This window comes from Capricornis sumatraensis, chromosome 9, assembly GCF_032405125.1.
Source record: "Capricornis sumatraensis isolate serow.1 chromosome 9, serow.2, whole genome shotgun sequence".
NCBI lineage: Eukaryota > Metazoa > Chordata > Mammalia > Artiodactyla > Bovidae > Capricornis > Capricornis sumatraensis.
The window spans coordinates 4409494-4426088 of record NC_091077.1 but is presented as its reverse complement, the minus strand read 5'-3'; the positions used below and the strand labels follow the sequence as shown (position 1 = coordinate 4426088).

General features: G+C 56.4%; 2 protein-coding genes across 2 annotated transcripts; both read right to left on the bottom strand.

Annotated features, from left to right (window-relative positions):
- Positions 1 to 843: 843 nt before the first annotated feature.
- On the bottom strand, positions 844 to 9097 carry TRIM11 (tripartite motif containing 11). Its single transcript, XM_068980311.1, has 6 exons — positions 8468 to 9097; positions 6199 to 6294; positions 5530 to 5760; positions 3771 to 3793; positions 3584 to 3684; positions 844 to 3089 (listed from the first exon to the last, which is right to left on the bottom strand). Exons 1-6 carry the CDS (start codon positions 8873 to 8875, stop codon positions 2542 to 2544), a joined length of 1407 nt encoding a protein of 468 aa, XP_068836412.1. The 5' UTR covers positions 8876 to 9097; the 3' UTR covers positions 844 to 2541.
- Positions 9098 to 10177: 1080 nt separating this feature from the next.
- On the bottom strand, positions 10178 to 15158 carry TRIM17 (tripartite motif containing 17). The gene is given in 6 exon segments (XM_068981174.1): positions 10178 to 10725; positions 11021 to 11121; positions 11212 to 11234; positions 12567 to 12797; positions 13283 to 13378; positions 14730 to 15158. Coding segments are annotated over 6 exon segments (1428 nt in total).
- Between the last annotated feature and the right edge of the window lie 1437 nt (positions 15159 to 16595).

Below are 16595 nucleotides of genomic sequence, written 5' to 3'. Positions count from 1 at the left end.
GGGCTTTCTCCGGACAGACCCGTCCCCCTCTGCTGTGGTTTCTCTCTGCAGTAGACAAATAACAGTATCTGATGCATAATCCCTGAATTGTTTTTACAGATGGAAGGAACCACTTGATGACCTGGACCCCCAGACCCACTGGAGCCTAAGGCTGGTTAATATTAGCCACTCTGCTATCTCACCATCAACCAGAGAACTGTGTGCGCGAGCTGATCGCATACCGAGATCCCCCCTCCCCGACCTGGCCTTTAAAAATGCCTCGCTGAAACCCTTCAGGGGGAGCTTGGGGTTTTAGAGACCCCTGCCCTCCTTGTATTGGTGGCTTTACAATAAATACTGCATACCCAGGGTTAGTGGACTGGCTTTACAGCTCGTTGGCAAGCCAACCCAAGTTTGGTTTGGTAACAATTATTTTGACCTGGAGGCGTTTAAGAAGCAAGTATTAGGTCCCTGCCTTTCCCCTTCTACAAGCAGAACACACATTTTCAGAGGTATCTCTGTCCCCCCTCCACAGGAAAGATCTGGAGACTCTAGATAGTTATCAGTTTAGAGATTGAGGGGCTGGGGATCTGCATATAACAAGCCACACTAACTAGCCTTAGCTGCCATCATTTTACTTGCATGCTTTGCCACCCTTGGAAGCCTAAGGCTGCTTTCCCTGCCTTGTCACTTCTCCATAAACATTGTTCTTTGTTGAAGCCGTATCTAAGCCAGAGATCTAACCTGCTGTTCTAAGGCGCCCATTTTCCTGGGGCTTCTTCTATGCATACCTGAGGCATACACGTCAATAAATTTTGTCTTTCTGTTATTTTTTATTTAATGGTCTCAGCCAAGAACTCAAAAAGGTTGGGGGAAAATGATTTTTTCTCCCCGACACTTGCGTTCAGCTTTGTTCGAAAGCCGAAGCCAGGAGTATCTTGGTGTCCTGGCAGCAGGTCTATGCTCATTCATTAAACCCACGAGGCTGTTCCACAGACCAGGTTTCCAAAAGCCATTGCTGAAGTCCCAAACCTTAAAATCCAAATCCTTCTCCAGGCAGGAACCAAAGAGTATGCTCAGATTTCCAGGAGGAAATGAAGCAGTGAGCCCAGTTACTTGGGAAATCATATGGGAATAATTTTTAGCCAAAAACAAAAACATGGCCAGACCCCTGACTCAACTGGGAAAATACTTCCCCCCATTGTATGTAATTTGAAGGAACTGCTGTTAAAGATATTCAAAAGTGGTGTATAATAGTCACAATAACAAAAAAGCCCAAGAATGGGAGAATGAGGAAGGAAGTAAATGAAAAAGTACTGGCTACTGAACACAGTGGAACGTAGGAAATGTTTATCAGGTTATCTGTAAAAAGGGAAAAATCCCCACAGTACCCGCAGGAAAGAAACACACGTGCTGAGTCCAGGAACATGGAGAGGGTATGTGGGAGTTGCTGTGCTGGGTGGGCAGCAGAGCATGCTGCTTCTGCACCCTCCCCGAGGGTGGGCCCTCTGGAGGATTCCCCCACTCTCCAACCTTAAGGACATCTGTGAGTTCATTTACTATGAGAATGGCCCTTACAATTAATCAGAATCGAGGGGTGCAGAGACACTGCATCACACCTTCTCGAGAAGGGTGAAGAAGTGTCAAAACTTAAAGCAAAAACGAATCCTGGACTCTGGAAGCCAGGGTTCTCTGTGGCCTCAACCCCGCCCCCAGGCAGGGGTGACACTCTGGGTTCTGAGTTCAGGGATAGCCCCACGGGTCACTGAAGAGACACACTTGAGAGGGCAAGGCCAGCCTGCTCTTCTCAGCGCCACTCAGGTGGAAAGTGTGGCGCTTCACACTCACTTCCATGCACTCACAACTCCCAGAACTGAAGCTCTGCGCTGGGGACCAGGGAAGGACCTTTTCCAGAAGCCCTGGGTGGGCCATGCTCAGGGGGATTTGAGGACGTCTGTGTGTCCCAGTTAATCAACCCCTTTATTCGGTGACTCACTTTCCACATCACCTGTCACCTGAAGACTCTGCTGCACCCCCAATTAATCAGAGACAACCACAGGCTTCCCCAGCAGTTTGGACCAGACCCCAGGTCAGGTTGGTGGGCTTTGAACCACCTCTTGGCCAAGCAGTCTCACAAGATAGTAGCTTTCTTAACAGGTGGCCCAGGGTCTGGGGGGGCTCACACTGGAGGCTGAGTAAATTCTACAGGCTCTCGTCTCTTACCCCAGACTGAGGCTGGGCAGGGCAGGCTGCCGAGGCTCCTGGAACCAGAGCTACCAGGGCCCCAGGCTCAGGGTTCCACAAAGGACTGTGGGTGTGATGCACTGGTGAATGGGGTCTCAGCACCTGACGGCCTTGCAGGGTCCCGGGGAGAGGACAGCCCAGCCTGCACACACTCACCCATGGCTTCCTGGGAGTGGCAGTGGCAGAGTTCAGCTTGCTCCTCGGTCTGAGTGGCACTATGGGTGCCTTCCATAGCTCAGAGGACAAGCACCCTCCCCTCGGGTTTTCCAAGCATCTCGCAGACTCAGAAGGCAGGACAAGGGGCTGCGAGAGGCCTGCTCACTGGGGAGCCAGCCCGTCCGCGGGCCCGCCTTTCAGCCTGCAGATGGTCATAGGGGTCGGGCTGCTGGACAGAGGAGAGAAGAGGGCCCGCAGGGTCCCCGAGAAGGGCGTCTCAGGAAAGGTATACAAGAGTGACCCATCATTGGCACTGTAGAAGGACAGGTGTCCAGCCTCGTAGTCCAGAAAGATGCCCACACGCCGGGGCGGGTCTCGAAGAGGGGCAAAAGCTCGCTCAGAGGAGTTGTAGTAGCTTCCCAGGAACACCAGGATCCAGAAGCCGTTGCCAGCAAACAGCTCGCCCTTCTCCTTGCGGTTGGCGTTCTCTCTGCAAACACCCAGGGCCCAGCTGGCCCGCTCCCCAACCTCCACCTCCCAGTAGTGGCGGCCTGAGGTCAGGGGCTCCTGGCCCAGCACGCAAGGCCCAGGGTCGAACCGCTCGGGGCTGTCAGGCAGGGCCTGCCGCAGGTCCCCGCGCCGCACGCTCCTCCGGTCCTCGGACAGCACCAGCTCAGGGTTGGCTGTGTCAGGATCCAGGGTCATGTCCCCTGCAGACAGAGCAGGGGTCAACCCTCCCAGCTATTTGCTTCAGATCCCTACACCCTTGCAGTCACAGCTTGTGACTGACCACAAACCGACCACACCCCTTCTCCCACTCAAAAAGATTACGCAACCACTTTGAGTTGTATCTTGGAACATTCTAGAAAGTAGTTCATGCTTCCTTGTGATTCACCCTCCTTTAGAGGACAGAAGGAAATCCTGAGTGCTTTCTGTCTGTGTGTTCCAGGGCAGCAGGCTCCCCAAGCCTGGGGTCCACACAGGTGCTCTGGTATTTCTGCTCTTCCTATATACATCAGCGAAAAGTCTGGACCTGACCTGCTATCTCATCTGCCCAAGGGCCTTGATCTCTCCTAGTTTCTCATCCATGAACTGGGAGCTTGCATGCTGTTCTACCCCAGACCACCAGCAGAAGCTCAGGACTGGCACTGTCTCCGGTCTGGAGACAGCAGGTGGGACCCCCCGGCCTGTGCACGGCACTCACCTCGGAACCTCCGCAAGGCCTCCACCAGCCCAGGGACCCTGCACACGGTCCTCATCTCCATAGGTACCACCTCGGGAGGCTGCAGCTTCACGTCCTGGACTCTGGAGGGGCAGTGCAGATGTCACCCCTGCAGGGGGCCCACCTGAACCCTGCTCCCCCGTCCCTGGGGAGAGGCCGAAGCGCCTACCTGCGCAGGGTGTCCCTGATGTCCTGTGGGAGAGACACATGGCGTTAGCACCCGTCTCCTGGCCTCGGGCCTGCCCTCACCCTGGCCTGGCCCTGCACCAGAGTGCTCCCAAACCTCCTGCATGGGTACACACTTATGTGGTGGGAAACCACCCTGGAGCTGTTCTGAATCAGGCATGAGGTCACTGCAGAGCAGCTCTGGGCGCGTCCAGCCCTGCAGACCCGGCTGCATTCCCTTCACATGCCTGGAGGGCACAGGGGATCTCGCTGCCAGCCCCCTTACTCACAGAGCCCTAGGCACCCCTGGGTGCCAGGAGAGGTAGGGTGGGGTCCCACCCTCCAGGGGTTGAAGGCTGTCTCCACCTTAGCCTGGAGCCATGCCTCCATCAGCCGAGCACTTCCTGCGCCCCAGGAGCTAGGCAGCTGGTGGTCGTGTCTGCGGCCTGGCCTGCACCGGCTGCCATCCCTCAGTCCCCACTCACAGCTGACCTTCCTGGAAAGGCCTCTCTGCCTGGATGCTCCTCTCTCTTGTGATGATATGTGAGAACAGTTTACTCAAGTGTCATAAAACAATTGTGTCCCCCCAAGTCCAAGGCACTCCCTGCCGCAGGTCTCCTGACCAACACTGTGGGCCAAGGGTCAGCCCACCTGACCTCCTCCACATGCTTCAGTAAACACGGTGCTACCCAGGGCTGCTCTTCCCCCAGCAGAGGCAAAGGGAAGCTCTGGGGTTGGGGCGGGGGGTGGGGGGGGGGGAGAATGGGGGGCATCTTTTCTGCAGCCAGCCAGCCAGGTGAACAGGGAACCGAGAGGACGACAAAGACCAGGAGATATGAGCACTTGGGAAGGTAGGGGAGCAGTGGTGAGCAGTGGGGGGCAGATGGGGTAGTAAGGAACAAGCATCAGGGGGCGAAGGGCAGGAAATGCAGCCAGGCCAGCTGAGGTCAGTCCCTCACTGAGAAATCTCAACTGAAAGCCCACATTGCATTTCATATAAATCTGCGGTTCTCATCTTACTTCCTGGACCAATCTGTCCCCCTCTAGAACCTCTGCTTCCTGCAGCTTTCCCAGCACCACTCACTCACCTTTGAGGGCTGCTCCCTATCATCCCCAGCTGCCTGCCCAGCCCCACTTCACTGACCTCTGCTGACTTCCCTCAACCCCTGCCACACACTTGTCCAGGATTCTTCCTGCTTCCCAGGCTGAAAAATCACTTGCTGGCTCAGCACAGGCCAAAGGAATGTTTTAGCCCCAGGAGGGCAGCCTGAAGCTGGTCCTTAAAGGTTCACTCAGCTCTGAAGCTCCAAGGAGGGTCACCTCCTGCAGGAAGGCCCCTGGACTGCACATGCAGTGTCCTCACTCCCACCTGAGGGCACAAATTGCTGGCGCCAGGAGTGCAGCAGACTCTCAGGGGCAGCACTGGGCCCAGGCAGGAATCATTATGGGAGAGCTGCTGGCTTCTCCTCTCAGCCCAGTGGGCCCAAACCTTCAGAGAGCTGGGCGGTGGTGACCCTGTGGCCTGGCCAGTCTCCAGGAGGGCTCCCAGGGCAGGCACAAATAATAGCTCATGCAGCTCAGCACTGCGGTCCACTCTGCATGTTTCCCAGGAAGGTGACTAGCTATTGACCTGGGAGGTCCAGGCAAGCATCAGGGTAGTCGGTCTCCTCTGCACAATGCTTCCCCCACTCTGCTGCTCTCCCTTCCCATGCCTGGCCTTGCGAGGCCCCACACGCCCACCCCCAGAAGGGGTGCCGGCTCACCTGCAGCAGCCCCAGTGCAGGCAGCTGGCAGCGGCCCTCCAGCTCGGCGATCAGCTCGGCCAGCCGGGCGCTCTGCTGTCCAAGGCGGGCCGCGCTCTCCCTCAAGGGGGGCAGCACCTCCAGCTCCTCCTCTTCCAGCCTCTGCAGCAGCAGCTGCTCCTCCTCCACGAGCAGACGGCGCAGCCTCTCAAACTCGGTCAGTACATTCTGCCGCTGGGTCTCCACCATCTTCTGTGGGGGCCGGGGAGGATGGCTGAGGGCCTGGGACCTGGAGCCTCACTAATCCATCTGGGGTCCCCCACACCCACTCCTTCCTGACCTCAAAGCACTGCACCACCAGGGGCACCCAAAAAATCCAGCGGAACTTAGTATTCCCCCAAATCCCAACCTTACCACCCAATACATTCCCAATTGCCATTTCCCCAACCCTCAAACCCACGATCCGGGATGGCCCCCATAGCCATCCCTCCCCACCTGGGACCCCCCACGCCTGGCCCTCCCTGATACCCATTCCCAAGTGGCAAACCCACGCTGAGTTGGGTTATACACGGGGTCTGGAGCAAGAGCACTGCCTGAGGAGCAGCGTGAGGCTGACTGTGAACAGCAGAGTCCTGTGGTGGGGCCCTCATGCCCCCCACCCCTGCCCACACTGGGCGCCTGGCCACCTGCCTGCCACAGGGAGCAGGTCTCCTCCGCTTGGGCCTGGAACAGCAGCGCATCCTCCATTTGCTTCCGCAGATGCTCCAGGGATTTCTCCAGCTTGCTCTGCAGGGAGGTGAGGCCAGAGTGACTCCAGCCAGGCCAGGCCCCCAGGCTGGCTCTCATACATGCTCCCACCTGCTCAACTCCCGCTAAGCCTGAACTCAGCTGGCAGGGACCAGTAGTGGAAACGTGGGTCTGGGACATGGTGAGTCCCGAATTTGCCAGGAGATGCCCTCTTAACTGGTGTGGCCCTTCCAGCACTGTCCTCACAAGCGTGGCTCTCCTGCCACTGCCCTTTGGCTGAATCTCCTTTCTTCTCTGTTTCCCACGCCTCCCTCAGCTCAGGGCAACTTTCCCACAACCGCTCTCACTGCATCACCACCTTCTTTCTTCCAAACCCGTCACTTCTCTCTGCCTGGACTGGGCTTGCTGGATTTCAGCTGACTAGAACACATGGCGGGACAGGCTACACTTGGATCCAGTTTCTTGGTCCTGATTTCAGGCCTATGCCTGACACTGCCTTCAACCTTGCTTATGACACATCCGGCACCTTGTAACGCCAGAAGGCTTAAAGGCCTATCACAGGAGTGACCACGGCGGTGCTCGTGGGGTTTCCACTGTTCTATCCATGTTCTAGACACACCAGGGCCCTGAGAGGCTGCGCTTTGTAGAGTCAGCGCTTCCGGGCTGTGCAGATACTGGCCAGAGCCCTCTGCTGGGCACCTTCCTCAGCACTAAGAGCAAGCACTGGAACGGAGAAGGGGATTGGGTCATGGCATCCCAGAACACGACACTACGGCGTCTACAGTACTTAGAGCTGAGATGACGGGGAAACAGCAGAGCTCTCTGCTCTCCTCCTTTCGGCATTTTCCGAGAGAAAGGTGCGTACCCTTTACCAGGAAGGGGAGAGCACTCGTCACCCAGAGGCAAGCTGTTGACACTGAGATGAGGCTACCTGTTCATCTCTGTCACTCTAATTTGCAAGCCTGAGTTACAGAACCTGATATGCTAGAGGGAAAGGCCTTTCCTCCCCTGAGACAGGGAGGGTTACGTGCTACCATGGGTCAGCTGGAAGAGGCCTCGAGAGAACTACTGGTCATCCTCTGCTCTTCCAGTCACTGTCCACACGCTGACCAGGATCCTCAGCGACAGGACTGCAAGGCTCATATAAGGAGTGGGTGTTCAAGTGTGCAGATTATGCCTCAAAGTGAGGGAAAAAACCACAAGAAGGTGTTAGGACAAGTCCGGTGATGTGGGTTCGGCATAGGTTTATTCTGTAGTCCCAGAGGCTTATTCTATGATAGTGATAGAATAGCAGTCCTAACACTGGCTAAACTGTGTGCTTGAGGCACCTCAGCAGCAGACAGTACTGGCCACAAAGAGAAATGAAAATCACAGTCAAAACGTTTGAAAGATATCACCCACAGACTTTATACTTTGGGTTTCAGAAGCAAACCCGCCCACAGACCAGGGAGGTAGCAGGCAGCTGGCCAGGTAAGTGTCTGTCCTGAGGCTCTTAGCAGAGGAGAGGGCTGGTGTTAAGTTTGGATTTTAAGAAATACATTTCCGTAACAGAGAAATAAGGCTTCTCCGCCTGGGCTCACAGCAGGGCTGAGCCCTGCCTTGTCTGCTGGCAGAGTATCCAAACAGCAAACACTGGTGGGCTCTGGCTCCCAGAGGAACGGCTCCATCCTAAGTTGATCCCAGCCTGGGGCTCTCCAGCAGCTTCCTGGCTGCCTTCCCATCTGGCCTAATCAGAACCTCAGCACTGTCCTGGGCCCCACAACCCTACTCTGCCCACCAACCTCTGAGAACTCAAGAGTCCACATCCATGCACGTCCATCTGGGACCAGCCACCTCTCAGGTTCCCTTCCCACTTTTCTCCTACTCTCGGCTCCGTCTCTGCCAGTGGTCAGTCAAAACTGCCCAGTCCCCTACCCGGACAGCCCTCCCACCGCCTCTTTGGGACCTAGACTTCAGAAAGCTCGTCCCCTCCCCGCCCTCTCCCCCCACGCCCGGGTTCCTAGGCCAGCGCCTCACTGGTGGGCGGTGCCCCAACCCCCTAGGATGCTGGTTTGGTACAGGATGCACCCCCTTACACACCCCCGAGACCCGGGGCAGGCTGGAACCTGAGCCCGCGACATCGGACAGGATGCGCTCCAACCAGGCCCGGGCCCCCGCCCCGCGCCGCGGCTACCCCTTGCCAAGCCGTGCTCAGCCCGGGACCTGCCCACACCTTAAGGTCTTCGGCCGCGTCCTGCAGCGGGCGCACACGGTGCGCCCAGTGCTCCCCTGAACGCTCGCAGGCCGCGCACAGGAGGCGCAGCTCGTCGCCGCAGAAGGCGGCCAGCGGCTCGCGGTGCGCTGCGCACACTCCCTGCGGAACAGGAGACGGTGGGTGCAGGCGCCGCGCCATCTCGGCCATCTTGGCGAGCGGGCGGTTGGGTCGCAGGTTCCTCTGCGGGAACAGCTCGCGGCACTCGGGGCAGGCGTACGGGCCCTCGGGCTGGCCCCAGCAGCGCCGGATGCACTCGCGGCAGAAGTTGTGGCCGCAGTCGGTCATCACTGGATCCGTGAAGTAGTCGAGGCAGATGGCGCAGGTGGCCTCCTCTTGGAGGTTGGTCGACAGGTCGGGTGCGGCCATGGCCCCGATGGAACGGCCGAGGGCCGCGTTCTCCGCCGGGTCGGCGGCCGCTGCAGGGACTCTGGGGAGGGGTTGGGGACGCGCGGTGCAGGGCACCAGGGGATTCGGGGAGCTTCGGGGCGCAGGGTCTCCGGGGTCCGAGGCCTCTCGATTCCGAGGATGCGGAGTGTACGGCTCCGGGACTGCGGAGACTCCAGGAAGGTAGGGCCTACGGATCCCGTTTGCAGGCAGGAAGGGACACTCAGCAGCAGCGGAAGCAGGAAGCAGCTTTTTTCCCTTCTGGAACCACCCACTGTAGCTCCGGATTGGCCGTGCTCTGTCACGCGGCCTCCAGCGGCACCCAACTGGAGGCTGCTCACCCACTGACCTTGCGTCGCCGCCGCCACCTGCGTGCCAGTTCGTGGCTGTCTCTAGGGTGCTGCGGCTTTGCCGCACCTGCTGTCTCCCTCGGACCTCGGGGAACGTGAGGCTTAGGGGCCGGGGCCGCTCCGCACGGGCGCTGGGCTCTCCGCAATGCGCAGAGGCGGCGAGGACAAGGGGAAGCCGAGGCTGTGCCGGGGAGCCCCAAGTCGTTCCCCGTGCGCTCCTGGGTCCTCAAGTCCCCGGGCTGGGAACGATCAGAACTTATGGTGTCGGGGGCTCAGCCCACTGGGACTACTGGCCTTGTTGGGGGTCAGAGTACATTGGCCAGAATTCTGGGGTTCTGGCCACTGTTCTCCAGTTGCTAATGCGTCTGCAATTACGGGGGTCGGATGGGCAGTGGCCAGTGAGTTAAAGGAAGGGACCGTCTGATCCTACCCTGAATTTTGCCCCTACCGCAAAGGTGGGCGGCTCTGAGGCTTGTAGGAATTGAGCTTGAAAAGTCCCTTCACTTTTCCGTTTTCCCCCTGTGAAGGACCCAGATATGGAATTTGCTGAGGACAAAGAAGGTAGACACTTGAGGCCTTGGCTCTACATATAAAAACCTGAGCCACTGAGCCACCAGTGAATGGCAATATCTCTAAGTGTAGAGCAGGGGACATGGCTAAAGAAAACACCACACTGTGCCTTGTACATATACGTGTATGTATTTAGAAACTGACCCACTATGAAAGTTTTCTGTATGAAGCGTCTGTAAGCATTGACTCTTAATGTTTAACTGCTTTAATCATGATTATATTTCCACTTTGTAAAACCAGCCTGCACAGCCGATGGCTTGCAAATGCCTCATTCACGATAAGCTGGGCAGGTGGGCCTTGCTGAGCGGGACCACCTCACCTTCTGGAGAAAGGAGGGTTGCCCAGGCTCCACCAGCCTGCGCCCCTATCCCTTCACCCACAGAGTCACTGTAGAGATGACCATCTGGCCTGATTTGGGGGCCCCAAGGCAGAAGAAGGGCTGCAGGGGGCCAGGGAAGGCAGGCTGAGAGTAGGTATGCAGGTGGGACCCGTCGTTCACGTTGTAGAAGGACAGCTCTCCAGCTTCAAAATCCAGGAAGATGCCCACGTGGCTCGGAGGCTCGACCAGTGTGGCGGGAGTTGGGGGAAGCGCGGCAGGTGTGTACCTCTTTCCCTTGCATAGCTGCACCACCCAGAACCCATTTTCTGGGGACTTGGGGACCCTGTTCCTCCGGCTCACGTTGTCCCTGCACACGCCCAGGGCCCACAGTGCGTCACCGGTGAGGTTCATGCCCACCTCCCAGTAGTGCCTCCCTGAGGAGAAGGCCTCTTGGCCAACCGCACAGGGATAGGCGAGGAACCTGTCCTTGCCACGGGGTGTGCCATCCATCGGGGTGCTCAGGTAGCGCCTCTGGCGGCTCTCATACAAGAGGAGGTAGGGGTATGCCGTGGAGGGGTCGGGCACCACGTCCTCTGGAGACAGGCCCAGGGTGGAGAGGAAAGGGGGACCTTTCAGGGTCAGTGTGGGGAGGGCAAGGCCCTAGCAGGGACCGTTCATCCTAACCCCCACCCAGGCCTCCCTTCGGCCGAGTTCAGCTGTGAACCTGGAGTTAACTGCATGATCCTATATCCCAACTGTGGATATTGGCAGTGCCAAGGAGATGGGGCTGGGGTACCATTTGGGGAACCCCTCTCCTGTTGGTGGCTCTTGCTTTGAGTGGCTGAGAGCAGGGTGGGGCATTGCCAAGAGCCCCTGGGCCCCACTTACCTTGGAAACTCTTGAGGACCTCTATCTGCCCTGGGACCCTACAGATGGTCTTCAGCGTGACGGAGGTAGTCTCTGGGCACTGCACACTCAGGCTCTTTTTCCTCCAGTGGATACAGGTCTCACTGTTCCCTCCGGCCGCACTTACAGTCCTCCCTGCACCCGTCACCACCCCCACCGCAGGTGGTACGTACCTGCTGAGGAGGTCTTTCATATCCTTCAAAAGACATGGAAGAAAGCAGAGAGACTGGCAGGGTCTGTGGTGTTCCCAAGCACCCCATGTTGACATTTGGCCAGAAGAGCTAGAAGGGCTTTATGTGTTGCCGTAGCCCCATTTCCAGTTTCTAGAGAATGATCCTGTCTTGGCTATGCACAGTGTCATTTACCTGACTTGCCCAGGCCTCCTCTTCCCCATCACAATGAATGAGGACCCAGGGAAGCTGTCCAGCTCATGACACACCATGAAGGCCTCTATGGGCCTCGGGCCTTGAGTGGGTCAGGAGTCAGTGTCGTGGGTTGCAAACAGATTACATTATGATATAAGGCAAAGTATTCTCCCAAAGGTAGAGAGAGTGTATCATCTGTTGTTAACCCCAGGACACTTATTGGCAACAACACCCACAGGATGCTGGGATAACAGGCATAAAACTGACTGACCCAGGCATACTGGGAGACCTAGGTACCCTGCGTGTGGCATTTGCTGCAGTTGTACAAACACATTCCTGCGAATATGTGTATAATGAGTCGCAACGTGAAATGTGTCTTTTGCTGTGGAGCCCCTCGCTCTGCACATTCGAACCAGTTGCCCACTTTGCAGCCAATTTGAACTGCCCCTTCCAGGGCCTCAGTGTGCAGGCCCATCCCTGCTAGGCCAGCTGTGCCCTCTCCCAACTTCCACAGCTGGCAGGTGCGATCGTGTGACTTGCTCTTGCCTGTGAAGTCACCAGTGCCTCTCTGGGGCCAATCGTTGTGTGGACAACAGCCGCCCTCAAGCCACATCCCTAGGCTACGAAGGGGATAAACACAGCCCAGTAGGACTGAAGCCTGTTGTGGGCTGAACCGGCTCCCTCCCCACATTCATCTGTTGTGGAGCTCAAACCCCTCAGCACCTCATTATGAGTGTATCTGGAGATAAGGCCTTAAAGATGTGATTATGATAAAATCAGATCATTAGGGTGGGCTGTAATCCAATCTGACAATGTCTTTATAAGAGGAGGCTATCAGGCCGTAGACTGTATACAGAGGAATGAGTATGTGAGGACACAGGAAGAATATGGCTTATAAGCCAGGGAGAGGTCTCAGGAGAAACCAGCTGTGCCCACAACTTGAGCTCAGACTTCCAGCCTTCAGGAGTGTGAGAAAGAAATGTGTGTTGTTTAAACCACCTGGCCTGGGGTATTTGTTACGCAGCCTGAGCTGATTGAGACAGAGCCTTCCCCGTTGGCCTGAATCTGTTGCCGCAGGTCAGCCCACCCTGACTACCTGAGCCAGAGCTCAAGTCCCCATCCACCCCCAGCCCCCAGCCAGGCACACCGGCATGCCGCCTCACCTGCAGCATCTGGAGCGGTGTGCGCTCGTTTCTGTCCTCCAGCTGCAGGAGCAGCCTCTCTAAGGAGTGACTCTGCTCCTTCAGGGAGGCTGTGCTCTGCTGAAGCTTTGCCACTGTCTCCTCCTCCTCCTTTTACAGGGCCTGGAGCAGGCGCTGCTTCTCCTCCATCAGGAAGAGACCCGTCTTCTCAAACTCGACCGTGATGCGCTCCCTCCGCTCCTTCACCTTCTCCTGCGTGGGGGTGGGTGGGCTCCTGGAGGTGAGCCCCACCCAGGGGCCTACCACCCCTAGTACCTGCTTTCACACCAGCTTGGAAGGGCTGCTCTGGCAACAATGGCATATCTCCCCTGGATCCCAGTGACCCACAGAAAACCAGCCAAGCAGGCACGGCTGGGAGCCAGGGATCACACAGAGGCCCCCTCTGAATGTCACTGGGGCATAATTTTACTCCAAGCCCCAAATGGCAATGTCCAAGTGCCTGTGCGCTCTTGCTCGCTGCATCTTTCAAATGGCCAGCCTGTGCTGAGGGCACCGTTCTCAGTCCTGATTTGGCAGGAATTCTGTGAAAATCATTGCCTTTCTGGGGTCCTGTGTTCTCGTCCACACAGGACAGTGATCTCCCCCTCAAGGGGCTTCACAGGTCGGGAGGCCTGTAGGGGCTGGCCGGGCCTTCCCCGCCCTGCCTGGCTGCCGCGTGTGGTGGCCCTGGCACCTACCTGCCACTCGGCCAAGGTCTGTTGCTCCTTGGCTTGCAGCTCTTCTGTCTTCATCATCTCCTCTCGAAGGTGCTCCATGTCCTCCTCCAGCTTCAACTGCGGTGCACCCAAACCATGGAATGTGGGGGTCAGTGGGCCCCCTGCATGCCACACATCCAAACAGTGCCCTCTGAAGCTGCATCCACCCTGAACCATCCTAGTGGGGTGCAAGGGATGGAAATATGCCACCCCCAACCCCCAAATCTGTCCCTTTGGCAGAAGGATTATTTTGAGCTGGATGCAGAAAGATGCCTTCCAGGAGCTCCCATTGTCTGACCAGAAGCATCTCACTGGGGATAGTTTGTGCCCACGAAGAAGATGGCAAGTTGGTGTCAAGATGAACCTACACAAAAAACCCCTATCTTTCTTTACTTTCTCTCTCTCTCTATATATATATATATATATTTCTGCTATCACCTGAATGTTTGTGTCCCTCCGACATCCAAATTCATATACTGAAGCCCTAACTCCTGATGTGATGGCAGAGATGGGGCCTTTGGGAGGCGACGAGGTCGTGGCAGTAGGACCCACATGAATGGGATTAGTGCCATTATAAAAGAGACCCGAGAGAGGACGGCGAGACGCTGGCCGTGTGCGCACCAGAAAGGGACTCTCACCTGACTGTGCTCATCTCCAACGTCAGCCTCCAACTGTGAGCAATTGCTGTTATAAGCCACCCAGTCTGTGGAATTCTGTTACTGAGACACTTTCCCGCAGTCTGCCACCCTTGGGAGCCCGCAACTTTTACCTTTGTCCTGTTGCTTTTCTCCAAATGTACTGTTCTTTGTTAAGATGCTATATAAGCCCAAGTTCTAATTGACTTTTTTTTTAAACTGTTGCTGCAGTTTCTCCCAAGTGACTGGCATAGCAGGCAGGCATATGTTAGTAAACAGTTTGCCTTTCTCTTCAATTTGCCTTTGCTCAATCTAATTCATGGGCCCCCAGCCACAGAGCCTCAGGTGGATGGAGGGAAAAGGCTCCCCTCCCCCTGCCTGTCAGGGGGTTGCCTGGTTTGCCCACCCAGATGGCTGCACAAGGACCAGGGAGTGTGGCTGGGGCTGGGTGGGGACTTGGTCAGTCTGGACTCCTGCATAATCATAGAGGTGACCCGAGATGGCATGGCCCCCAGCCTGCTTTGTGTTGGAGTAAGGGAGAAGGAAATGGCAACCCACTCCAGTGTTCTTGCCTGGAGAATCCCAGGGACAGAGGAGCCTGGTGGGCTGCCGTCTATGGAGTCACACAGAGTCGGACACGACTGAAGTGACTTAGCAGCAAGGGAACACTTCCACTGTGTGGTCCTGCATATGGGGCATTTGTTACAGCAGCCGTTCTCTGCTAATACCCTCCTTGACACATACGCATACTTGGGCACCCTTGTCCCCTGTCCTGGCCCCCAGCCAGAACCCACCTTGTACGCTTGCACGGCCTCCTCGATAGGGACCACCCTGTGGGGCCGGTGCTCCTGGGACTCCCTGCAGATGAGGCAGATGGGCCTCTGGTCATCCTCACAGAAGAGTTTGAGCAGCTCTCGGTGCACCGGGCACAGGTCCCTGCTCTGCGGGCTGGGGTGCTGCCGCACCATCTCAGCCACTTTGGTCAGCAGACGGTTGGGCCGCAGGTTCCTCTGGGGGGACAGCTCGCGGCACTCAGGGCAGGGAAAGGAGCCCTTCCGCTTTCTCCTCTTTTTCTGGCCTTTGGCCTTCTCCCAGGTCAGCTGGATGCACTCTCGGCAGAAATTGTGACCGCAGGTGGTCATCACGGGGTCTGTGAAGTAGTCAAGACAGATGGAGCACGTGGCTTCCTCCTGCAGCTTTCTGGCAAGTTCCACAGCATCCATGGTGCCTGGGGAAGGAATAGAGTGTCCTGCCACACCCTCTGCCTGGAGCCCTGAGCTCTTCAATAGCACTCTCTTGGCCTCCTTTTGAAGATGGGAGTCTGAACCTGGGGTTTTAGGGTACCCTGACTCACCTTCCATAAGGGGCATAGATGTCTCTCTCGAAGCTGACAAAGACCCTCTCCTTCAGCAAACCCCAGCCAGCTTGGAGCTGTAGGCTTGTCTTTGGCTGGCCCCACCCAGTTTCACAGTCCTCGGGCTATGATATGTGATCCAGTTCCTCATCCCCCACCTATAATGAATTGATGTCCTTGACCCTCCTTGAGCAAGAATCCTCTTAGGCCTGTTTAGCAACACTGACCACCACCACTCCGCTCCTTGGCTACACATCTGCAGCCGTCTCAGCTGCATTCCAGAGATGGCACTGCAACAATCTTGAATAGCCTTGCTTACTGTTTCAACAAGCACATAGGTTTCTCTTGAACAGAACTCCGCAGAAGAAAGGAAAAAGGGAGTTTAAGAGGAAACATCTCTCTCACTAGGGAGCAGGGTTGACAGAGTTTCTCTCTTTAACCAACACTTGCTCAGGCTCCAGAATTTTCCAACCAAGCCTTGGACTTACATGTTTATCTCTACACTGTTTAAGTTTAGCAGAAATCCTGCTGCTGCTGCTGCTGCTGCTAAGTCGCTTCAGTCGTGTCCGACTCTGTGCGACCCCGTAGACAGCAGCCCACCAGGCTCCCCCGTCCCTGGGATTCTCCAGGCAAGAACACTGGAGTGGGTTGCCATTTCCTTCTCCAATGCATGGAAGTGAGAAGTGAAAGTGAAGTCGCTCAGTCGTGTCCGACTAGTAGCGACCCCATGGACTGCAGCCCACCAGGCTCCTCTGTCCATGGGGTTTTCCAGGCAAGAGTGCTGGAGTGGGGTGCCATTGCCTTCTCCAGAAATCCTGCTAGGTGGGTTTAACCAGAACCCCCCCTCCCCACCACTCACTGCTACTAAGATGTTTCCTAGTAACTTCTTGTAACTGACCCTTCCCTACTCCTTAAAAATCCCCACTGGCCCATGTTGTATTCAGAACTGAACACAATTCTATACAGAAGATCTAGTTCTGTACAGAACCCCAGTTTCAATGAAACCCCAGTTTCTATGTTAATGTTTCTTCCTATTTCAATAGTCCCAAATAAAACCTGTTTTTACCCCGTACCATCCAGCTCTGATTTTCCTTGACAAGGTGAAGTGCAGAAAAGATAGAGGGCCATTACACGTGCACATGCTCACACACATGCACCAGAACACACATGTACACGTGCATGCATGTTTGGACACTGGCACACACAAGGAAAGGCACACGCAGAGGCGCCTAGACCCATGCACCAACATCTGACACAAACTCACGTGCACACACACTCTGGGTTGGAATACCCATGACTTGATGCA

Bases quoted from the DNA above. Each gene is read 5' to 3' on its own strand.
- TRIM11 (XM_068980311.1), bottom strand. From the start codon at position 8,875: ATGGCCGCACCCGACCTGTCGACCAACCTCCAAGAGGAGGCCACCTGC. The intron at 5,761-6,198 runs GCAGGTGGCCAG...CGGCCCCCACAG, and splicing joins AGACCTGCTCCCTGTGGCAG to AAGATGGTGGAGACCCAGCG. The intron at 3,685-3,770 runs GTAGGCGCTTCG...CTGCCCCTCCAG, and splicing joins ATCAGGGACACCCTGCGCAG to AGTCCAGGACGTGAAGCTGC.